The sequence below is a fragment of the Hyalella azteca genome, unplaced genomic scaffold (assembly GCF_000764305.2).
Source record: "Hyalella azteca isolate HAZT.00-mixed unplaced genomic scaffold, Hazt_2.0.2 contig4192, whole genome shotgun sequence".
Lineage (NCBI taxonomy): Eukaryota > Metazoa > Arthropoda > Malacostraca > Amphipoda > Hyalellidae > Hyalella > Hyalella azteca.
Genome location: NW_025934415.1, coordinates 21,489 through 46,111, shown reverse-complemented (window position 1 = coordinate 46,111; position 24,623 = coordinate 21,489). Strand labels below are relative to the sequence as shown.

Here is a 24,623-nt window from a genome sequence, read left to right as displayed (position 1 = left end):
GAACTTATTAAATGAGGTAAATTGTTAATTTATATACACACGTGATGTACATGCATTTAATAATAGATCTCCCATTCGTTCAGGAAATAAAATGAAACATAAATTGGAATGAAATCGAAATTCTTAATGTGTAGTCATACAAAGAACTAGAGCATAATTTGGAACCTTGAAACAAGCAGACGACTGTTCATTTCTTACGTGTCGCCTGTGATGGTGCGAGATGTAATTGGCGCGAATGATTTTTAGAAGTTGACAAGTTTGAATCTCATTTGTATAACATTTTATAGCTATTATCTTATTATCGCGCGTGCAGCGCACGTGCGATAATCTTCCGTAAAGTTTGAGATCCTGAGATTGGTCAATTATTTAAACATGGCAGTTGACGAATTCGGTGACTCGGCACTGGTTTTACCTGGGGGAATCGATACATACTTCTTCTTGCACCTTGTTTATGATATCGGAGAAAAAAACATTGGAGATAAAGGGAGACCGTCACAAGTATATTTTGACGAAGAAGCTGGCATTCTTTATTATTTGGAAGATTTCTTGCTACGGGTCTTCTTGCTCATGAGAAATAAAGAGTTCAAGGTCGTCAAGTACGAGCCAAATGTGATCTGGTAAGTTGCTGTTCAAAATCTGAAAGGGTGACTTATACATAATTTTTTTATAAGATTGTGTGTACTTTGCCATTTTTGCACGTGGGAACATTCTAAACTCGTGTTCAAAGTGTTACTAGTGTCTTTATGGCAAGCAATGTTATGTTCATTTATTATTGACTATCGTCAGTGACAGAGTCGCCACTTACTGACTTAGCCTAGCCGATACTGCAGATAACTCGGCGCTCATCGATAAAAACCATATAATTCTGGTCTGAACTAGGGTTTTTAGAGTTCCCTCAACTTATATTAGCTCCAAATCTGTATGGATTTTGATAGAATATTTTAAATAGATCGTTTTTATTAAAGGTGGGTGACTGGAAACTGGAACGCTATTAAATAACGACTGGAGCGGCAATAAATCTGGTACCGATTTTGCGTAACATCAATCTTAAATTGACTAGTTTGTCTATGTGGAAAATAATTTCACATCCACCTTTTGGAGATTAGTGGATATTTGGTATTTACATGCGTCGTTTATTGACAAGTGTCCGCAAGGCACATAATATTACATCCATGTTTTACCAAATTCGTCTCGGTTTTTTTTTTCGTGTCTCCTAATTTCGAACTCAGTCAATGGCTCAATTTCAAAGGGATTCGGGTATTATTGCAGATTAACTACATCCAAAAAAAAAGTGTTTTTTTTTTAATTATATGTTTTTTGGGGTGTAGATTACGAATCTGAAATCCATTTTTGGCGGTCGGCATCGGAAAACCGATTTTTTTCGCGACTTACTAACATGGGGGTTACGTAACTTACGTTACCCACTCACCTTTATTTACTAACATGGGGGTTACGTAACTTACGTTACCCACTCACCTTTATTTACTAACATGGGGGTTACGTAACTTACGTTACCCACTCACCTTTATATAAAGGGTCGGATTGTTCATCGAAATTTTACAAAAAGCTCTTAGGTTGGGTTAAGTCAGCCAAGTTCCTTTTTTTAGATAGCATTTTGATCTAAAAGGAACCTGGGCGAACCAACCCAACCTGCGAGTTGGCGTTAGGTTGTGATCTCTCGATGTGGCAATGTATCTCCAGATTTATGGACAAAGAAGACGAAAATGTTACCCGTTGCAGTGCAACGGGTAACATTTTCGTCTTCTTTACCCGTTGCAGTGCAACGGGTAAGTTTCATTCAAGATGTCGTGCGCTACGTGTGATCGGTATTATTGCAAAAAATCGGTTTTCCGATGCCGACCGCCAAAAATGGATTTCAGATTCGTAATCTACACCCCAAAAAACATATAATTAAAAAAAAAACACCCTTTTTTTGGATGTAGTTAATCTGCAATAATACCGGGATTCGAGTAGGTAGGATTATCAAATTTTGCGCATTTTTATCAGAGGTGATAATCGGGTTTATTTGATCTGGTAAAACCCCACCAAGCTCAGCCTTAACCCTGAAGGAAATGATTTCTTTCTGTCATGAGTTGATTGTCGTAAATATTCATGATTACACACTAGCAATTCACATACTGCAATCTTGTAGATTGTTCACTCACTTAACTAAACCGGATATATGATTTTAGTGGTTAATTTTCATAGTGGTATCAGAGTTTCAAAACTTCGTCTTCTTTCCAAAATAGTATTGATCATCTTTAGAATTTGAAGAGACACCCACCGAACTTATTCAATGCTCTGTGATACTGATAGCTACCCGTTTAAAGTAGCTCATGTCGAATAAAAACGATATCAATTCACAACTTGTATAAATGTATTCACAAAAGGTGTTACCTGCGCTTTTCATAGATATGAACGTGATTAGGTATAACGGGATGATGTAGAACGGACTGATGATGGAGGAATTGTGGAGGGTGGAGGAATTGTGGAGGGTGGATGAATTGTGGAGGGTGGATGAATTGTGGAGGGTGGAGGAATTGTGGAGGGTGGAGGAATTGTGGAGGGTGGATGAATTGTAGAGGGTGGAGTGAATTGTGGAGGGTGGATGAATTGTGGAGGGTGGAGGAATTGTGGAGGGTGGAGGAATTGTGGAGGGTGGATGAATTGTGGAGGGTGGATGAATTGTAGAGGGTGGAGTAATTGTGGAGGGTGGAGGAATTGTGGAGGGTGGAGGTATTTTGGAGGGTGGAGAAATTTTGGAGGCTAGAGGGTTTTTTCCTTATAGTAGGTTTCATTGAATATCAGAGAATTACATCCTCCTTTTTTTGCGTCATTTTGTACATAACAGAATTATGTCTGTAGGATACTGATTAAAATGAGAATTGGATAAAGCTTGCAAAAATTCAAGATGCTCAAGAATGAAAGCCTGCAAATTACTCTGATATCCGTCACAAAGTTCTTACAAATCCAGTAGTTTGAAGGTTGATAACTAGAATCCTATCGTTAATGAGGAAGGCCTCAGCTTTTGCGAATCAATGGCACAGTGTTGCCTGTGTTGGCAAACTGCATCAGCGTCGTCATGCGATGCGCGACGCCATTCGACTCGCATTAGCTGATCGAGGCCCTCATCATTAAGTATAGGACTCCAGTTATCAACCTTCCAACTTCTGGATTCGTTAGAACTTTGAGACTGATATCGGAGTAATTTTGGGGCTTCAATATGAGCTTCCTCCTGTTTTGGTGATTTTGTAATTATGTCAATCAAAATTTCATTCTTCAAGGCCCGTAGGAATTATGCAGAGTAAAAGCGACTGGTGGCGCTTGGGGTGACCGGACGGCACTTGTGGTGACCATGGCGAGATGATTTGTGATAACGTGATTATTTAATCCTCATGATTATCTCTCTCGGTCAACGGTTTATTCGATCAATTATTCACTCAATGGAATTGAAAGATTACTAAGGTTTCGATAAAAGAAGCTGCCCAGTACCTATCAATCGTTCTGCAATTAAAATACTAATAGAGAAACGTGTAGGTAGTTCTAACCTGCAATTCGATTATATAAATCTTACTTGTTCAGAGTAATGCGTTCGAAAATTAGATAAATTAGCCTGAAATAAAAATATTCAACATGAGACAAGAACATTCGTGGCTATTCTTCGTGTAATAGCAAGGTTCTATACAATGTATCTAAAGAAATTGAAAACAAAACAGTGAGAATCAAAAGGCTAGAACTCGATGATGGGAAGATATTTGAGCTTAAAAATTGAGTGATGGATTAAACTTCATATTCATAATTAGTTGACAAAAACAGGGGTACTTGCGCCTAGATACAAATTAAAGAAGGAACCAACGATATTCCATATTTTGTTTCTAATAACTCTATGAATATTCTCAGCCTGTATCAACATAAGCTATTAATTTCAATCGCTGATCGCACTAGAATAATAATACAATTGAAACAAAGACGAAACAACGAATTATTTGCAATATTTTTGTTTGTAGTTTCGTGGTCGACCGGAACAATGCAGGTCGATGCATGGTTAAGAAGATCAACCCGAACGAAGCTTGTCATACTTTCAAGAATTTGGACGTCAACGGTAACGGCGGAATAGACTTTAGCATCGACGAAATAAGTGAGTTTGACTCGCATCTTATTCTTATATATGTATTATCTCGAGGTCTCCCAAGAAATAGGTGTTCGTTGCATATATTTACCAGGGTCATACAGATTGTATTTTTTCGCAATTATCAGTTAATTTCGACTGGGTTTATTATTCGATCTATCCACGTTCGTTTGAAATGTTAGTCAAGTTATTTACTAACAGTGAATTGTTCCTGGTTCACTTATTTCGATTTCTAATTTCCTAATTTCGCTACGATAAAATTGGGATTAGATAGATTTTTAAGGTATATTGGATTTTTTTAGCTACAATGTATTCTCAAAATGACTCTGTATAAATGTTTCTACTGAGAGTTATAGAACCTAACTGAAATTAAGTTTAACTCCTTTATTTAGTTGTTCTCCATTACGTAGAAGTTCCCGATGTCTCCACCTGGCTTTACTTCAACGACACTCTCATCGTTAGCTCCAAGAACTCCATCTTCCGAGTCAAAGACCGTGAAGTGGCGGAACGAAAGTTCTCCGAAGAAATAGCCTTTGTAGATTTCTTGGACTCCGAACATCTTCTTATAACATTCGAAGGAGGAATAGAGATCTGTATCCTTCCGCTACTTTTGTAACTGACTTGACTACGAACACTTAATTTTATTGAACATGTAAGCTTCAAATATTGATTGATCCATGAAAGCCATCAGAATTATGAATATCAAATTATAATAATGGATTTATTGAGCAATAAACGAAGTATCATTAAGTTTATTTACATCAATGTTTCTTCACATGTATTTTCCTTAGTCAAAGATTCGAATTTCGTTCGTCTTAGCATAAGAACTGAACGTTCATACTTGGAAAGAATAAAGTGAAAAATATTTGCCTACAAAAACGTTTCTAATTAATGTCTTTAAGTTTGTTTGGAAAGTTATTTCAATATTAATATATGTCAAATAAGTAATGAAAAATCTCATCTAATATTTCACCACTCCACCAAAAACGTTTTCGTTTTTAATGTACGTTTAAAAAATTTAATGGGTTAATATCCATATAGTGCGTCGATTTTTTTCGTTGGATATTCTGTAATAGCTCACTTCATTCCTTTCATATTTTCTTCACTAAATTTTCAATCAGATCTGCTCGACGATTTACTGGAGATAGAAGTAAAGCTCAGCGTTAGGTGTGATGATAAATCGTCTCCATTTACACCGGTGAAGCTTATCGGACGAGAATTATTTATATTGGTGAGTATCATACGATTTTTTTTTGCGTTGGCAACAATTTCTGGTTTAGTTTATTTTTTTAAATTTGTAGTTTTTGTACATGTTCATTGATTCTTTATATGTCGTCGATTTCCCACAAAGTTCCTTTACCTTTGCCACACAAAGGTTCCCAAGGCTTGTTTGTTATAACTATAATTCTTAGTAGAATTAAATTGATTGCTCTACATTGTTTGGGAATGTATCTTTTCGCCGTTGAATTCGGTCACTTGTAACTACAAATATTAGTGTTCCCACATCTAATGTGCACGAAAATTTCCTCATCCAAACCTCATGAAACAACCTGCTCTAATTCCAGCTACACTTTCTGTTATGGCTGAAGAAATTTTAGGCTTTAATCTGTACTCAACCAGTTAGCATTGGATACATATTGTCGCTGAACTAAATGATTTTCACTTATTTTAATATGATCTCATTTGTGTGTCTACTACAGGCCGATTCGATGCTCCTTGTTACCAGAATTCCGTTCGTAACAGATTATGAAAGATCAGGTGAGACTATCTAATTCGATATTTTTATATTGTCCACCTCTATATCTGATACTCGAAGCATGCAACCAGTGAACTGAATCCTCGCGGAGGTTAGCTTGTAAATTTTAATGTCAAGCATTCATTTACTTTGTCTTATTCATTGCGTGATTGCCGATTTTGGAATAAATTCTATCATGCATGCACCCTTTGGGCCAGTAACATGGGAATATTGACGTCGCGTGAAATCTATTTGGTGGTTCGTGATACCTACAGGAAACAGTTAATCTATTTTCCTATCATATAGATCAGACGAATCCATTGGTGGCGTCAGTCATATACCCAGTTGCTTTCGGTAAGGTGCCTTTAAATCCTAAATCGCCAACCGGGCGAAGAATCGCAGCATCAGTTTCTCGAAACCAGAAACTAATTCTTCAGGTTGCTCACCCGGCTAAACCTGAACGTAAGTACCTCAGACAAATGCATCCATACTAGTTTTCGAATCAATATTAGATCGAATTGAAGTATGTCAATACCGTATGATGCTTACCGTGTATCGATTAGAATATTTAGCCCCTTGATTCGAGACCAATTTGTGACGATTGCTTTTAAACTACTTGACAGGAAGTGAAAAAACTTGCATTAGCATTGGTTCCTAGATGTAAATTATTGTTATGTTGGTCCTTTTTAGAATGTTATGTTGACCCTTTTTAGGATTTTATGTTGACCTTTTTAGAATGTTATGTTGACCTTTTTAGAATGTTATGTTGACCCTTTTTTTACTCGACAAATAACTAATACTAATTATTTGTTAACTAGCAACTAACTCTTTTTATTTTCTACAACAGGTCAGATAATCAAATCGGTTTTGCTGAAGCCGTGTAAAGTAACAGAATGTGATTTAAATTTGCCCAACACTCAGAATATTCAATTTGAGCAAAAAATTGTGGATAGCCCAGCCAATGGGAATCGTGACAATTATTTCCTTTTCAACGGGCGCATTTTGTGCCGGATTGAAACTAAGGTGAGCGACCACAGAATCGATTTTCGAAAAATTTTCGAGATTGTTTTCAATCCTCTACAGACCGGTGGAAAAACGGTCGTCAAATTAAAAAGTTATTAATTATATGAGAAAGGCATTGCTGTTCAACTCATTTCTTGGATATCACTATTGGTTTTCACAGTATTAGTATACGAGATATTCAATCTATGGTAATTTTTTTCAGACGTTTAAACGAATAAAATATTGGCACAGGATGTTGTATTGAATTGTCTTTATCAATCAACAGGGTACCATAGGGGATTGGATTAATCAGAAGAGAATAACGCCAGACCAACTGAAAGCGAAAGTCTCCCATGCTCTCCAGGATCGTGATATCGAAGCGTGTATAGAGCTAATTTTTTATATGATCTCTGGTACGTAGCACGTATTTTCTTAGTATAGTTGCATTGAATAAGTTACACTGACCTTTGTGTTCCCTCAATTTGTGTACATCACTTGCGATGGCAGATGTTCAATTTGTTGATAGTATAACTTGATTAATATGCTAATTATCAATGACACATTGTGTCCCAAAAATTGCTCCTTGACGGCTCCAAAAGTTTTATACGAATTATTTAAAAAAAATGTATTCTAAGTCTGACCGCAACTATTTCTTCGTCACTTTCAGAACTTGAATTCTTGACAAATATGGCCTCTTCACCAATTCAAAACGGTGAAATGGCTTTTGAAAAATGGCATTCTTGTATGGATTTTATTAAGGATGTTATGAACATTTTATTAGAATGGAAAAAATGTTCTGCTGTACCCAAAGAGGGAATTATTCACCGCTACAGAGTCCTTGCTGAATCATTTGAGAACGGTTCTCGTCAAATGGAATTGAAGCCTTCTTCTATGGGAAATGCAAAACGAATGAAAGCGTCTCATAAAGAAGACATGATGAGACTCTTCGAATGTCATTTCAAAAGAATGAAAACCAGAATGTTTAGTTTGCAGAAATTTTTCAAGAAGATGAATACGGTCGAACCTAAGGCTTTGGCTGATCGATTGTTAGCAGACTTGAAAAATTTTACAACATTGGATCGTATGTTCGACATTATCGAAGACGCAAGTGTTCAAATGTATCACTACCAACATTCAGATAAAAAAAATTTACCAATCAGCACATACAATTTTGGGGAGATGTTTGAGGTACCTTGCCAGTTTATGCTTCAGGTCCTAAACGAATTTTATCCTATCACAAACCGTTCTAAGACTACTGCCCTTCTTGCGCTCTTCAATCATTTGCTACGCTTTCATGCCAAACAAAAATTTTATTCAATCGTCGACAAAGTAAGTGTACTTTCTAAATCATACATACCACAGCTGAAGGAAATATTTGCGACCAGCAAGGACTTGTTCTCAGTTTGTCTGGCGAGGGAGCTTCTCGTTCAAGCTAAACAAATAGATCCGAAGAAGAATGAAGCATTTGTACTCTTGATGTGCATATTTAAAGAAAATGAACTCTGTTCTTCGATTCTCGGTGAAAGGTAAACAAATAAAATTTGTATTATATGTGGAACAGCGTTTTACGCTCTCTGCTATTGTAGCTTCATTAGAATTGAGTAAATTTTACGAACAACATTTTTGTTATTTAAAATTTGTTGATTTGAAAGTAAAATACTCAAATCATCTAACAAAGAGATAATTTTCTGATTCATACAGAACTTTGGCATGAAACGCCAAATTTTGTTGGATACAAAAGAAGATACTTCTTCTAGTTATTATATTATTGTATCATTTTGGTTCAGCATGGGAATTATTTTTCATCGGTATCAAATAGCGTGATGGATAAATTTACATTGCTACAGAGAAATATTGCCTTTTTTGACGAATGTCGGACAGTTATTAGTTATTACAGGCCATTCCTCATTTGATTGAAATAAAGGTTCTACAAGGTTCAACTTTCTGACATCCTCATACGTAATTTATATAACGCCTTCCCCCCTCCCCCCCCTGATTTATTTAAAGCTAGTGTCACCTTTGTATGCGTTTACTCCTTGCAGAAGCTGGCTCGGGCAACTTCACTTCTCAGTTATGATACTAGATACCGTGCATCACAAGATGACATATTCTATTGACGAACTCGTCCAATTTGACAATCAATCGAAGAGAATCATGAAAACCATCGTAAACAGTCATATGGGCAGTAAGTTGTTATGGTTGAAGTTTATAATCGATTGCGTTTATAGAAAAATATCGGGAGAATATTAAGGATTTTAGGTTAGAGTCGCCTTGTGCACCACCAAGTTATTGAAGTTTTAACATAATTAAATGACCAATTCATGAATCGGGTACATAGCTCTTGTTTCCATATAACTCAAATTGTATGTACTTCCCATTTACTCCAATTGTTTATTTTGTAGAATGGTGCCGTTGCGGTAGTTGTACTGCCGAGTGCCGAGGCAGGTTGTGCTGGTCTCTTACGTTGCAACCTTAGTAACTAGCTTGGTTTGTAATTTGGCTGTCATTTGAGGCAATAATTATTTATATTTTTTCTCACCACAGATTACCACAAGGAAAATCAGCAGCTCGTGGTATGGGGCTCGCATATATACGGTACCAGATTGACCGACTTCGGCGAATGGCTACAACACTGTCTCGGGCATGCTTCTCCAGGAAATCCTCCGGAGTTGGGTAGTCTCGATGCAATCGCAGCGATCATAGCCTGGATGCTCAGCATCTGCAACGCTAATCAAGCTAACCAGATTAGTCTTGCATCATGCCCAGAGTTTGCTACTTTGGAAACGAGGCATATGCGTTTCTTGCTTGACCTATCAAACCAGAGCAGCGGCCTGTCGTTAGGTTCGTCATATAAGTATACCAAAAATGGCTTGGCAACTTCGAAGACAACAGCCCGGAAAACTGCAACATTCGCATTAACAGCCCATTTGAGCAACAAAAACATGATCATAACTCCTGCCATGATGAATTTGCTCGATAAAGCTCCACGATATACTCGTCGTACAGCTTTAACTTTGTTAGCTTTTCACGGCGTGTATCTCAAATCTGACCTTCAGAAACCCTTTAAAATTTTTGCTAGAATGTTAACATCAGAATCATTTCACAGCATCGCCCCAGATGACTCGAAAATGGAGTTTTTGGTGAAAGAAACCCAATTCCAAGGTATGATTAAAGAGTTCTTGGGAGTGTCGATTTTAGAAGTGCCTGAAGTCAGCGGAAATGGATTCAGCGTGATGAAAAGCTGGCGCACTATGTATGAAGAATTTAGAATCCTCGAACACTGCAAGAAGATTAAAGTTGTCCAGCATTTATTCCTTCAAAACATCATGATATACGCAACCGAGAATCCTTCTAGCAGTAGCTGTTCAGTCGTATATAAGGCAGTTAAAATATTTAATGAATCTTTTACAAACTTCGACGGAAGCGCTGCTTCTGATTTTTCATCCGAGGGCGCAAAATCTAAGGAAGACTGGAACTCTTGGATGCTATGGAGCGCTCCCTTCGCCATGGAGTAAGTATTAGTGTATGTCTCGCAATGCAAGGGTTCACAAAATAAAGGCGAGTCAAGTGGATATGTTGGCATGGCTCCTGGTTTGCAAAAATAGCGAATTGTGACTGCTAGAGATGAATTTTACTATTTCAAATTTCAATAAATGCAAAATTCTCATCTATTTTGAGATTAATTTTTCATTACTACGGTTAATGAGCAATGGAACTATTTGCACTTTTTACGGAGGTGAAGGCAGCTATGTATGATATTCCGCGAATGAACAGAAAATGATTATTTTAAAGAAAATTTGGTAATGCTTTTTGCGGTTGGACATAGAAATACGCAGAATTGTGACGTTCTGAAGCTTGTAAAAGAAATTATGATCAATTCTAAGATGATTCTAATCCTAAGCCCATAAATGTGAATGGAATCTTTTAACTTCAATTTGGATTGATATCCTCAAGTATCCGGTCACGAAAGGAAGATATGTTAATTCCGCTTTTCGAAAAATTGCAGAAAGAGCTGAAATTCCGGTGTCTAAGTCACAACTTTTCTTGAAAGACTCTCATTTTAATTTAAGATTTTGCCATTAGGTGATGCTATGAACGGAACGATGAGCAGGTGAGTGACGATTGGCAAAGCCTTGATAACGCATATTTTATAGCACACAGAGACGTTGTGAGCTCATTCTGCAGGGATTGCCAGTTGGCATGCATGGTAACTTGCCGGTGAAACGGTTCAAGTATAATGACCATTTTTTTACTAACCGAACCGTAGTAAATTTTGAACACGATTGTGGGAAAATTAACTGAGTGATAGAAGAGTGAGCGACGCTCTCATGAACTGTTGGAATTTTATAGTCTGAATTTGGATAGTTAAGAAATGACCTGCATGGCTTTAATTATCCTAATTAGTTATTGGTACCGTTGAGAAAACCATTGTGTCAAATTTTAAATCCGAAGTTGTGACCATCATTACCCGTGTTCCGTATTTTATTTAGCTCGTTAAAAAGAGCATTAAAGTTCTACAGCCGCTTATCCTATTTACCATTTTTCATTTTTTATTTTATCAAGTATTAGAATGAAACACGGTGGATCGTTTTCGGGTTTGTCACCTTTTTAATGATTGGCTTTTGTATGATTTCTATACAACTGTAAATTTTTTTTTCAAGTAGTTGGCGTTTTCCCCAAGGTTTCCCAAGATACTCTACCACGGCCTCTACCACACCAAGGACTTCATCGATCACGTAGCTGCAGACGTTACGTCTGCTCTAGCTGTTGCGTACGCGGCATGTTGCGTCAACCAAGCTCCTAAATCTTTCAAGTGAGTTCGACGGAATCGTGCCTTATTGTAAAATTTTTAAAATTAATATTTAAGCTTCCAGCTCATGTAAACCTCGTGGCGGCGTGATAATAAATCTGTAATTCAATTCTCTCTATTTAGAGAGCTAAGCGTCGTTGCCAACTCTTTGAATTACTTTTAAGCTGAAATCTGACACTCGTAAGCTAGAAATCAACTAATTAATTTGTTGTGTGAGCCGAAATTTTGAGCTATTTTTCATACAGAATATATCAATTGTTAGGACATTTGCAGTTACAAATAAATATTTCACTTTCCAAATGGTGATTCGTTCAGCAGCAGACCGGAGTTATTTCATTCGATGTCAGTGCGATTGTATCCCTCAAGAAGTTTTGTTTGATACGTGTTACATACAGTAGGTACGTGTTGTAACCATGCTTAGTTTCAGTAAGACAGAGGATATTCAGTTCGATGAAGCAAATAATCAGTTCTCGTTACTTCGTTTCCATTTTAAGAGTTGCTACGAAATTTCATAGTTATAATAAATCCATCAGAAAACATCCAGAGAGAAAGATCATTAGCTACATTTGTAGATATTCGCTGGAGCTCATTTGTTCCGCCAGATGAGTTGAAAATACGCTAGATCCAATTGAAAATAGCTAAGTAGGCAACCTAGCTATTTGCAGGTATGGTTGTGACAATTGCAGTGAAATTTTATGTTTGCCATCAACTCAGTTGTTTGTTCGTCATGAAGCTTGCTCGATGCATGAAACATCATTGTTTGTTATAATCCTTGTGAAATTCTAAGCGATTACAGCTAAAATTTAATCAGTTACGCCTTCATCTTCATGTTGAGTCGGAGTATGGCTTCCATATTTTTTGGTGTAGTATAACTACCATGATCCTTTGATTGTGACGCGTGTGTTCATATTTTTATTATATTCCGTATTCATCTTGTAGCGTGTTGGAGTGGGAAAGAAGCTTATGCAAAGTGGGCTTGAAGGCATGGCCCCACAGGAGCGTGTGTAGCAGCTGCGTAGCGCTCCTCGTGCTCACTGGGAGAGACTGCACCAAACTGCGCTCAGCGCTCGCGCTCGCTTTCATGGTGAGCTGTGAGCTGTACTCGTCCGGAAGGTCCATGAACTACCAAATAACCCTTTTGGTTGTCAAGTGCTGCGCTCAGCATATAGGTCTGCATTGGGAGAGAGCAAGTTAGAAGTTTGGCTCGGTTTAAGCGCAATACGTTATGCTTGACGCCACTGTCAATCGAAGTGCAAACTGAACACAACGTTAGCCTTGGCTCTATTCTTCCCGTCTAGCAAAGACTAATTTATCAACCTCTGTTTCGTAATTTTACTCTAATCATTTTTGACATTCACTTTGATGGTATATTGCTGGAGCGCTGTAATATTTCGTAGTTTAGCTATCGTAGAATCAACTACATCTCATTTTTCTCCTTGGTCGCAGATTGCTTCGATAGTAAGCAAGATCGTTAAGGACCCATCTAAAAGCAACTCACGTAATCTTTGCAAACTGAAGAATACTCTTGAACAACTTGCTTACAACGACGGTGCAGCAATACTCCTTCGTAACCTATTCGACGAGGCTTGTAAAATTACATTGAATTCATTCAATAAGGACATGCTCTACACTCCTGATACTCCTAAAGGTGCAATAATTGAGGCAAGAAAGGGAATCTATTCTGTGTCTCAAAATGTCTCAAATAAATCATGTGGCATAACCGTCGAAGAATTGAGGACAAGATTCTTGAGAAAAGCTTCGCTTCTGAGAAAGGAATTTGTTAAAAGTTATGAAATTCCCGAACGCAAATCCGATACAACGAATACATCAAGGGGAGAACAAACTGAAATCAGCAGACCTCGTCCTTCTGAGGATTTACAAAGAAATAACGGCAGTCTAGAGCCAGACCCAAGAGAATCCTTAAATCGTGAATCAGATCAAATTGAAGCAGCAAATGAAGGGCTCCCTGCACAAAATCTAACAAGTTCTGCCAAAAGTCCTTGCAATTTTGAACCAGATCGGAAGGAAACGGCAAGTGAAGTGCATGACTCGCTCCTTGTGGAAAATCTAACAAGTTCAACGGAAAGTCCTCGCAATTTTGAACCAGATCGGAAGGAAACGGCAAGTGAAGTGCATGACTCGCTCCTTGTGGAAAATCTAACAAGTTCAACTGAAAGTCCTCGCAATTTTGAACCAGATCGGAGGGAAACAGCAAGTGAAGTGCATGACTCGCTCCTTGTGGAAAATCTAACAAGTTCAACTGAAAGTCCTCGCAATTTTGAACCAGATCGGATGGAAACAACAAGTGAAGTGCATGACACGCTCTTCGCGGAAAATTTAAGTAGTTCCATCAAGAGTCTTCGCAACTGTAAACCAAGTCGAAGGGAAGCAGAAGGCGAAGTGCGTGACTCGCCACGTGCTGAAAATCCAACTAATTATAGTGAAAGTCATCGCAAATTCGAATCAGATGGAAGCGAAGGAGCAAGTGCAGCGAAGGGGAAGGAGCAAGTGCACATGCTCCATACTGTAAGTCCTTGCGACATGGAGTCAGGCCGAATGATAACAGTGAGTGAAGAAACAAGCACGAGTCTTGCGAAAAATCTAACGAGTTTGACTGGAAATCCTCGCAATAGTGAAAAAGATCGAAAGGAAGCAGCAATTGAAGAGCATGATTCGCTCCGTGCGGACGGTCCAGTGTGTACTTTTGGGAGTTTGTTCCGCATTGAGCCATCTAAATGGGTGACATTAGGCGAGGTGTGCGACATGCTCCAAGATAAAGATTCTAGTCAAAACGAAGCGTTTCAAATAACCAACTATAATCAATCAGCATTGACCGAGTCTTGTTCGATTAGAAATAAATCTTCTTTTTTGGACCCATCAGGTCAATCGGTTACTTCAGAACATCAAAATTTTCCCAATACAATTTCATCGTCTATGCCAAGCGATCAAAATCTTCCCGTATCTATGCCATTCATTGTGAACACATCTACTTCAGAAAACCAAAAATTTTCCCGTGCAACTTCATCGTCTTTGCCGAGCGATAATAACCCTCCCGTTTCCATGCCATTCATTGTGAACTCATATATGCAATCAATAGCTTCATTACCTCTAAATGAATCCAGCCTAATTCTGACTAAGATGCTGAATAAATCGAAAAATTCAAACTCGGAAGGTCGTCCCTCATGTTCAATTCATAATTCTCAATCGAGACTTACTACCCCGCCGCCGTCAGTATCTAATGAAAACCAACAAAACTGTTTAACAAGTCATCTTAGATGCCATCGTGTTTGTAGGACGCTCAAAGTGTTGGTGTGTCATCGACATTGCTTCAAATCAGGGCCCCGTGCTTGTCATCTTGAATGTTCGACATCTGTGCGTAGAGAACTCTTAGGTGACTGTGCGGCATCTGCGAGATCGGAAATTCCCCGCAACTGTTCAACAACATATGTCAAAGTATGTCATCTTAACGGTTCGACGAAAATTACGAGCAAAACTCATTGCTCCTCAAAGACATCGAAGTAGCATGCCAATGTTTTAGTTTATGTTCGAAATTTGTAGCCAAAATTTTACATCTCGTGAATAAACTGCAGGACCTGTAACATGCCATCAGAGTTTCCCATGTAATTTTTGAAAGCGTATATGTGACACCCATTACTCGTATGTTGTTACCGAAATAACGTATTTCCTAGAAATATACAACCGTTTTCTTGGATTCTCGTAGACATCTTGATAAACCTTGAATCAATGTCTTTCAAAGATACAGTTATTAATCTGCAGCTGTTTACGATCTCTGAGGAAATGCGGAATTTTTACTTCATGATCTGATTCTGCTCCGACTGCTCCTAAATCTGAATATTAGTTGATGCAAATCTTGTATTTATATGGCATTGGTCGACAGTTGTGTATGAGCTTAATGTTTGCGTAGAAAGGACGCGTCGGATCGATACTCGGCTAGAAAACCATGTATTTATTTTATAAATTACACATTTTGTGTGAGCTTGTATATATGCAGATATCTTATCAGTTTGATTACAGTTGTTAATTACGGAGCATCTACCAAAATTTAGAAATTAATCCTACATTTTAACGCTTGTCGCTTGTATATGTTGTGATGTATAATATGAAATTTCGTCAAATTTTAATATTTGCTGCCATTTTGAACGACAACTCCTCGTTTATCGAATTTATAGGATCCTTTATAATGATGAAATTTTTTTGCTTTACTATTTAATCGGACACGAGTTTTTTTTTCACTTCATGACTGTGGAAATGAGTTGCTGCGCAGGTAAGAACTATCGAGATGTTATTAAGACCATTTCTTCTTCCTGGAATTAATTTTAAAAAGTTTAGGTTAAGTTTGTGTGAGAATTTTATTGAAAGTTTTCGTATCGCATCTTATTTCTTTCGGTGCATAAAGTGACCCATGCATCACTTTAGCAGCAAATGATTAAACTCTTTACCCACTACTATATAGTTAGTAATTAAACGTATAATTTATAAATATTGTTTTATCTATCCGGTCTGAATTGTAACTCAGTTTGAATATCACGAGCGTTTTTTATTGGGAAATTTGAGGCAAATACGAGTTTCTTCTAAAATTCACTCATTGAAAACGCATTCCTCCCTGAGTATTGAGTATGTTTCAGGGCCAATTCGACAGCAGCCACTCCACCATTATTTCTTTGCATATTTATTACGGTTATTTATCTTGATTCTTAACCACTCGGCCGCCCCGAACTACACATGAACTATTCTCAATTGACGGCTCTCTGTTACTTATTTATCTAGTAGTTACAAGTTATTAGTAGGCTATAATAGTTATTTCGTGTGATTAGTTTGGCGAGATGCTTTTACGTATTTTTTATGGTAAATACTAAAATAACATATGGAGTTCAATGCTGGCACCACTTTCATGTCGTTGTCTTGCCCTTCTACAGTTTCTGGTATTTTTTAACCATGTAAACTGAGACTTCATTTGTTGAAGTAATGAAACCCGTTCATCATTCGCTGCCGAAAAAGTGTTCTTCAGTCTTTTGATCGACTTTCCGAATTTTGATCTGAAAACATATTTTCAGCCCATAAATGTCCTTGAAAAATCGGCAATTACCTTCCTGAGTGCTTCTAAACGACTATCGTTTCAAAATGTAATAAAAATTTAACATTGTTGCATAACTAGTAACAATTAAGTATAACATCGAGCTCGTCAGTTTATATTTGCTGACGGTTTCATTCTTCGATTATTCACGTGCAGGCATTCAAATAATGACGTCCAATTATTATTTATTCTTGTAACTTTTTTCAAGAGCACTAACTGGGTTGGAAGTAACAGCCGTCAGTTGCATGACAATCTTGGTAGTACAACCATTGTAAAGCTCATTTTCATTTATTGATGGCATGGTTTTTAATTAAGCTTCTAGTCACCTGCTACTTTCTATGTTATTTGTGGAACAGGTAACCCTTATTTACATTATTTTATTGCGTATGGCCCTTAAAGAAGTACGAGCAAGTCAAGTATAAATACCGTGGTTCCTAGCTAGGGACATCTTTGACCAAAACGTTAAGAATATGCTATTTTCTTCGCTTTGAGATGCTTACTGTTATTCATTCGTGTCAGCTTATACGACCTAGTCACAGGATACCACCACATAATTGCTCGTACTTGTTTTATTTAAATTTTATTACGAAATGGCTAGTGTAGGTTCATTATCTGGCGGGAGAAGAGAGAAGAAACTTGGAATAACTTTGCTAATTAAAGGTCCTTCTGTAATGAGCAGACCGAGTGGACATCACGAGTGATTTACTGAGCTGTGAGTACCAGCAGTGACAGAAAATTTATATTATTTCAATTACTAATTTAAGAGTTCATTTTCCGTCTAGCCATTTCACTGTATTTCATCAGCCGTAATGCTTATCTGCCATGACTTTTTATGGTAGTGTCTTAGCTTATTTGTCATGAACTCCTCCATTATCTTCCGTGTGGACTAACCTATAATAACATCCTTGCATTGTGTTCTAACACTTCGGCCTTATTGAGCCTGTTGAATTAAAAATGACCAAGCAGCTCTTGGTGTAAATTTGATTGCAAATTGAGTGCGCGTGGAAAATGTAAAATTAAAATACCCACTTTTTTCTAAATTCTTGCAAAACTATTTGGTCAAAATTAATAAATCGATATAATTATTTTACAATATACTAGCTACATGAATTAGAGTGCAAATTGTTACTCAAGTGTTCTGAAAATACACAGATTACGAAGCTAAAGTTCATTCGTTAGATACCTAATATAATTTTTGCATCTGGCCATATTTTTATCGGGGGTAACGGTGGGAAATTTATTAAAAATCACTGTAAAAGGCTAATGGTGGACCATTTACTAGACTTACATATTTATCGTGGGAACCCGAACCCTTCAACGTCTTGTCGCATTGTCAAGGCGAGTCGCGCGCCGTCATCGCGGGAACCAACACGTGTCACGGGCCACATGCTAGATTACATGATATTGACATAGCACTTAAATTATTAGCCTTTCGCAGTTTCTCTTCTACCGCCGAACGTCCTACACGATGTCTCGGTAGGTGCAGCAGTATGAACTTATGAGAGAAAAGCGTATCTGTATTTATTACAGCACTTCTGTATTACCATGTTTGCATGTTCAGCCAATGCGTCGACTGCTGGTTCAAAATGATTTCCGATCATTTTATACTCGAAACCCCATTCTTAATTAGCTCGTGTTTTTCAATTTGTATGTATGTTCTTTAGGAACTAATGAATATGATCTGTTTCGTACTGTACGTAGAAACAAAAAAAATTTTAAATGCTTTATCTCTTGTAATTATTTTGATTGATCAGCTATGTGTGGAAATTTTAGTGTCATGAGTACCAATGCTTATGCATGAATATTCTTTCAGTTTTCTGTATGTTCTCATCGTCGTCCTGACGACCCAGCAAGCGTCAGCAGATTGTGTTGCAGGTGGGTGGATTTAATCTTGTTCTTTATGCATTTTAACATCTAATATTGCTTGGATAGTTCCGTTTACCCTTCAACTTCTTTTATCCACAGATTGTTATTAAATGCAGGACTATGGAGTGTGAATGAAAAATTGTGTAAAAATGAATTACAATCGTAATTTTTCTTCCAATACAATTGAGTGAATTTGTGCTAGAATTTTTGCCATGACCAAACAAAATGATTTCAATGAAAACTGTTTATAATTTGGCTAATTATAATATAATTTTATTAATGATAAACTTTAACATCTAAACGAATTCAGAGGTGATTTAACAGATTTCTCCCTCCAAAATAAAGGCACAACCGTTGGCCCGTGCTTGTGTATGGAGGATGCGAACGGCGGGCGCGCTCTGCAGTGCAGCGATGTCGCGGACGGAGCTGATATCACCGCGGCACTCCAGGAGATTAACGTGAGTTTAATGAACGATAATGATCATTAAATAAACATTTAATGATTAATGTGTGTTTAATGGTCGATTAATGTATGTGTGGCTGATCGATATGTCTACTTCCTAAATTTCTTGAGTTGAGTTCTATAAAATATAGTTGAATACTATCTTTATTGCATTTGTTTAGCTAGAAAATGAGAAAAAGCGATAAAAAAAAAACCATGGAAACCTGTTTAATACCAGGAAAACACTTCAAAATCTCTTGATCTAGTGATTTGTGAGATGCTTTTAATTTTATCGAAATTTGTGCGTTCCAAACGAACAGTAGAGTTGATAAAATTAGCAATGGTAATTTTTGAGGTGGCGACGGTGACCAGCCTTGACATACGCAACAGCCCCAACCTCGTGTCATTGCCCGACAACGCGTTTGGCACCACAGCTGTGCTGCACCTCAGGTAACTTTAATCCGTCAATGCAATCTATTCCTTGTTTTATCAATCCTCACAAAATTAATCATCACAAAACATCACGGATTATAGAATACTATATCATTGATTCCTATTGTTTGTTAATTCGTATTTTACAATAACTTAGGGCACAGAACTGCCTGATTTCCTTTTTTAGGTAAGATAATTTAGGTAGGATACTGTATAATCAATGTATTAATAACATATCTTATTACATTTCATTTTGAGCGTGGACGCATGCTGTGATATTTTAGAAATGAAATGTACGGGTAAGTCATTTGTCAAGGATCAACAACGTACAGCGTCATTTTTTGACGATGGAAATTGTAAAAGTATTTGTCCTTTTAGTTAATTTTATTGACGTGTAATGTTTCGTTTATATATGGACGAAATTATTTTTGTGAATGGCGATTTTTGTAGAAGCGATTCTTGTCTCAAGAAAGCGTTAGGTTTGGTTCCAAAAGATTTGTTAATGATCAGTTCAACAGTTCATTCGTACCTTATTTTTCTCACTAGTTACAATAGTTTGCTATCTATTTGTTCTAAATAATTTTATAACGGTAACCAAATGAAAAGTCGAGGCCATGCCCCCTCTTCTTATTGCCGTAAACGAGCAATTTTCTTGCTAATAATACCCTCGTTTTGCAACGGGTGTTAGTTGGGAATAAATTGTACCTACTGAGAGTAAATATTGAGTGTCTTAACTCTAAAGAAGGTCGAGGTAAGCAAAAAGCAAATAGTGCAATGAAGAGGCAGTCGTGCAGTGTGGAGAGTCCCGTATCTTAACTTTTTGTGTTATCAAGGTCAAATAGATGTGGGGAAAAATATATGTAATTATATTGGCTTCTGATTTTTTACTAAGCCATTTTAATAAGTTCTTGATGAATATAAATTGGAAACTATGGTGTATTGCTACTAATATGCTATCTATTCATAAAATTACAAATTAAAGTTATTGTATTTTATTTTTGCATGTTGATAGTTGTCAAGAAATATAAATTCGCTAAAATTACTTTATTTGTTATATATTAAATAATTTGTATAATGTGCTGATATTCCGTGAAAGTGTGTGAATGCATGCTACATGGAAATGAGCCGTTTCGTTGAAAATATCCCTTAGTAGCAACTGCTTGCGTGTGCAAATCAATTGTTAGTTTTCTGCATGAAAAGCTAAGCTTAGAACAGCGTTTATTGTCAAATGAATCAGATATTTCATCACTTTGCAATTGTAAGTTTCATAAACGACAATGGGCTTTTGGAATATCTTACGTGAAGTGTCTTAATGGATCGGCGCTAATTGATCCAGTCGAGCATTCGCAGTAGTCAAAAGCGGATAGGACTAAAGCATGGTTGAATTAATGTATTAATTCAACCATGGGACTAAAGAGCATTTGGACTAAATATTTTCGCATTTGAGTTGGTCGGATAGCCTAACAAAAACCTTTACCTCGGCATCATGAATAAGCGAGGCTTGCTAACTGTCCAATGGTGTGATGCACAAGTACTTCCAAAAAGGGTAAGATTTTTTCGTAATAATGGCATTAGAATATGATCCCTACCATATTTTTTAGAACTCGAATACACCAGAGTTGCGTTGTAACTCACACTTGGCGAATTGCTCTTTGCTTACAATTATCTTTTTACGTATTTCAAGGGCATTATAAGAAATCATTATAACAATATGCTCGGTCGGTTAGTGTTAGTTTACTGATGGGAAATTTGGTAGCTGATAAGATGATTCATCTGATAATAATAAGTACGTTATGTCATGCCCGGAGTCAGAAATCCCTACTTCGTAATTAAAGCCTCTTACAATCTCTGCCTCTCGAAACCTTGTACAAAGTGCATTTGAGTTTCAAAAATTATCAATAAAGATACTTCGACGAGTTATTTCACGCATCAGAGGGAGGATGTAATGCCTAATATGAACACAATAATATTCTGCAGGTTCTACAATACCGGCCTGCAGAGCTTATCAGCATCTACTTTTGGAGAAGAAACAGGCGCAGCACTAATTACCCTCTACATTAAATACTGTTCTTCCTTCACAGTTCTCGACTCAGCCATGGTAAATATAAGTTCATGGAAATTACTCATTTACCATCGAAGAACCCTAATGTTATGAATCTATAACTTTTTATTTTTCAAACAAATTTAGAGAAAATCGGATCACAATTTTAGGCGAGATCCTTGTGCAATAATTTAGGCTGCTATACTGTTCTTCCTTCACAGTTCTCGACTCAGCCATGGATGGTAAATTTAAGTTCATTCTCATTTATTTCTCTTTTAACATTGAAGAACCCCAATATTATGAATCTACAATTTTTTATTTTTCAAACAAATTTCGATGAGAAAGTCAGATCACAATTTTTGGCGAGATCCTTGTGCAAGAATTTAGGCTGCTTATCTCATGCCTAGGCCGTTTATGCTGCGTGTCTAACACTAGTCTTGCGGTATCATAGTTACTTATGAGCAGTTCGCTTCCCTGCCCTCACTAACGGAGCTGTACGTGTCAGCTACTGGAGTGTCAGCGCTCACAGATCCTCTGCCTGCCACCACCCTGCAGTACATCGATTTCAACCGCAACTCCATCACACAGGTTAATAACGGATTTCTCGTCATCAATACAGATAAAGAGGTTACTTCTACGCCTAGCTCTGTGATATAACGATTGCCAAGTTGTTTGAACAATAATAGTAAATTATTATGGCTTCTTACTCTTATCTTCTTCCCGAATAAGGTTGACGTGGAAAAAGACTTAATTCTTGTCCTCGTTAGTCAGAAAAAAACGGGCAACAAAAAATATTCTAGGTTTGAATTAAACTTTGCAGATCAGCGATAATTTCTTCGGGAGCGCGTCGTCGCTGACGGTCGTTCTGCTGGCGTTCAACGACCTCACGAGCGATGCTTTGGCGAACACTACGCAGAGCTTCGCCGCTCCCGGACAGGACCTCTACCTCGACCTCGGCTATAACACCATCAGCAGCGGACTAATGGGGCTTGCTTTCCCGGGTTAGCCACCCCTGCGACAATATTTTACTGCGTTTGTACCATAGGTTATCATTATTTACGTGCTGCGGTAATCTCCTTAAAAGTTAACTTACCGAGTTGATGGCTCTTGACCTCGATTTTTATTTATTTAATTCAGACGTATAAGATTTCCATTGACCATTCAGTTGTTTGTGAATGGTGAAGTTTCTTCGCTGAGGCATACATCGTATTGTATTCTCTTGAATAATTTTCAAATCTACTAGCCATTTAACACGAACTTTTCCATAGACCCGGACTTCACCGTATCAATTATAAGAAATAAATATAGAGAATAATCGAATTGTTTTTTAGCTACTTGAAACATTTCACTTGTGACCTAACATATTTCTGATAACTACATCAAGTCCGGGCAGGATAAATGATATTATTCCTGGAGGTAAATTATGGTTGTACTCCCTTCTGTAAACCTGCAGAGCTCAAATAAGCCATGACAGATTAACGATACTTGTATTAGTAATGCTTCAAGATCTCTCAAACAGATGCCGCCCCACGGGAGCTCATCCTCAGCGGCAACGGTATAACAAAACTCACGGAGGAGTCCTTCTCCAGTCTGGTGGACGCCATGGCTGCTCAGTACCCCAGCACTGAGCCTTACATTCTGCTCGACAGTAAGAAGTGGTATATGTTGGCAGTAGGATGTGTTGCATTGACTTTTGTATTTTGAATTCTTAGTGAAACATGATTGAAATTCAACCAGTGCTGTTGATTGAAAGTAATATCGGTATGTTATTCTTTTTGAATGTTTTCGCAGTGGGAAGGTGCGATCAGGAAACCCAAACCAATAATTTGAATGAAAATAGGCAAAATTAATGGCGTCAAAGATGCTAGAGCATACAAGAATCATTAAGATCTTAGGAAATTTTAATGATCGATTACTTAATTCGTAGCGGCAATGTGGATCTGAATCCACTTTTTTTAGCTCCATGCACAACGAATCCACAAGTGCGAATAATTTTGTTGATATTGGGAGTAGTTGTTAAAGGCGCTTGTATTCTAATTGGTTTTTATACATGTTGAATATATTTTTTGATAAATATTAACGTCTATCTTAGGTATTAACTATGGGGGAAGTTTGTGCGATGCACCATCACGCAATAATATCCCTCGCGTTGAACTAACTTGAAAACTTTGTTCCAACGAATTAAGCTTGTCCTCCACACACCACAGACAACCCGCTGGAGTGTGGGTGTGAGGTAGCATGGGTGACGACACACCCAAATCGCGCTGTCATCAAGAATGCCATGTGCGACAACGGCCAGTTGCTCGACAACCTCGGACCAGCCGACTTTGCCGATTGCTAAATTCCCCCGTTTTGTTGGTAATTGTACCAACATGTACGGAGAAAAGTCATTGTAAATGATGCAAGTTAAAAAAATGAAAATGAGTTGTTATAAAAAATGTAACGTAAAACTCCCGTAAAGATATTACGAAAAATTTTTTTTATTACCCGTTTTCGGTACTCATGTTGCGAGTAATTGCTGCTCCAGCTGAACTACTACATGAACTAATGGAATAAATGAATGCTGTGTGCCGTTCTAGTGGCGCTGGTTCCACGGTCATTAGATTGCTGGTGCATTTCTAATGTCTTGCATGACGACTCTGCGTTTGCTGATGTGGCGTAGAGATTCTATTCTACAAACAAGAAATAGGTTTGTGAAGTTCGTTGTCTATTGATAGTATCTTTATTGTCCCGATCTTTTAGGAGTTTGATGGTGGTGCGGGAACGTTGATTTTCAACAATCTGATCAGACGCTCTTTCGATTTCCTAGATGCACGTTGATTTTCAACTATCTGATCAGACGCTCTTTCGAGTTCCCAGATGCGGAAACGATGAAGCAGTTGTTTGTTGGGGACGACTGAAATAACCCAGCATTGCCCAATACCAGCATAATTTTCATACTTCACCCCGTGCGCAAGCATACTGCAGAGCAAATTAGCCAACATGATTACTTGCTGAAAGCCACAGGGACTAAATTCCTTCATGGATGTAAACCAGCGAGCCAATGACCTGCAAGCCGCCAAAACAATGGT

General features: G+C 37.6%; 2 protein-coding genes across 4 annotated transcripts; both read left to right on the top strand.

The window, feature by feature from the left end:
• The first annotated feature begins 211 nt into the window (after window positions 1–211).
• Window positions 212–17,578, top strand: LOC108666095. 3 transcript variants are annotated; one of them, XM_018152907.2, is made up of 14 exons: window positions 212–617; window positions 4,008–4,138; window positions 4,540–4,722; window positions 5,251–5,360; window positions 5,830–5,887; window positions 6,171–6,326; window positions 6,712–6,887; window positions 7,153–7,279; window positions 7,534–8,392; window positions 8,909–9,051; window positions 9,411–10,377; window positions 11,548–11,679; window positions 12,616–12,760; window positions 13,123–16,177. In XM_018152907.2, exons 1-14 carry the CDS (start codon window positions 373–375, stop codon window positions 15,196–15,198), a joined length of 5,508 nt encoding a protein of 1,835 aa, XP_018008396.1. In that variant the 5' UTR covers window positions 212–372; the 3' UTR covers window positions 15,199–16,177. The 3 variants fall into 3 exon arrangements, with proteins under 3 accessions (XP_018008396.1, XP_047735872.1, XP_047735871.1); XM_047879915.1 differs by lacking the exons at window positions 212–617; window positions 4,008–4,138; window positions 4,540–4,722 and having other exon boundaries at window positions 5,298–5,360; window positions 6,176–6,326; XM_047879916.1 differs by lacking the exons at window positions 6,171–6,326; window positions 6,712–6,887; window positions 7,153–7,279; ... (4 more) ...; window positions 12,616–12,760; window positions 13,123–16,177 and adding an exon at window positions 17,451–17,578.
• Window positions 17,579–18,179: 601 nt separating this feature from the next.
• Window positions 18,180–23,957, top strand: LOC108666097 (oplophorus-luciferin 2-monooxygenase non-catalytic subunit). The gene is made up of 9 exons (XM_018152909.2): window positions 18,180–18,247; window positions 18,585–18,646; window positions 18,983–19,095; window positions 19,435–19,529; window positions 21,489–21,609; window positions 22,018–22,140; window positions 22,373–22,553; window positions 23,072–23,200; window positions 23,760–23,957. The coding sequence occupies exons 1-9, from the start codon at window positions 18,240–18,242 to the stop codon at window positions 23,891–23,893; spliced, it is 966 nt and encodes a 321-aa protein (XP_018008398.1). The 5' UTR covers window positions 18,180–18,239; the 3' UTR covers window positions 23,894–23,957.
• Window positions 23,958–24,623: the final 666 nt, after the last annotated feature.

Excerpts from the sequence above, each read along its gene's own strand:
- LOC108666095 (XM_018152907.2), top strand. The coding sequence starts at position 373 with ATGGCAGTTGACGAATTCGGTGACTCGGCACTGGTTTTACCTGGGGGA. Across the intron at positions 4,139-4,539 it reads CTTTAGCATCGACGAAATAA|AAGTTCCCGATGTCTCCACC; the intron begins GTGAGTTTGACT and ends TCCATTACGTAG. Across the intron at positions 10,378-11,547 it reads AGCGCTCCCTTCGCCATGGA|GTTTCCCAAGATACTCTACC; the intron begins GTAAGTATTAGT and ends GTTTTCCCCAAG.
- LOC108666097 (XM_018152909.2), top strand. Across the intron at positions 19,530-21,488 it reads ACAGCTGTGCTGCACCTCAG|GTTCTACAATACCGGCCTGC; the intron begins GTAACTTTAATC and ends AATATTCTGCAG. Across the intron at positions 21,610-22,017 it reads CAGTTCTCGACTCAGCCATG|TTCGCTTCCCTGCCCTCACT; the intron begins GTAAATATAAGT and ends ACTTATGAGCAG.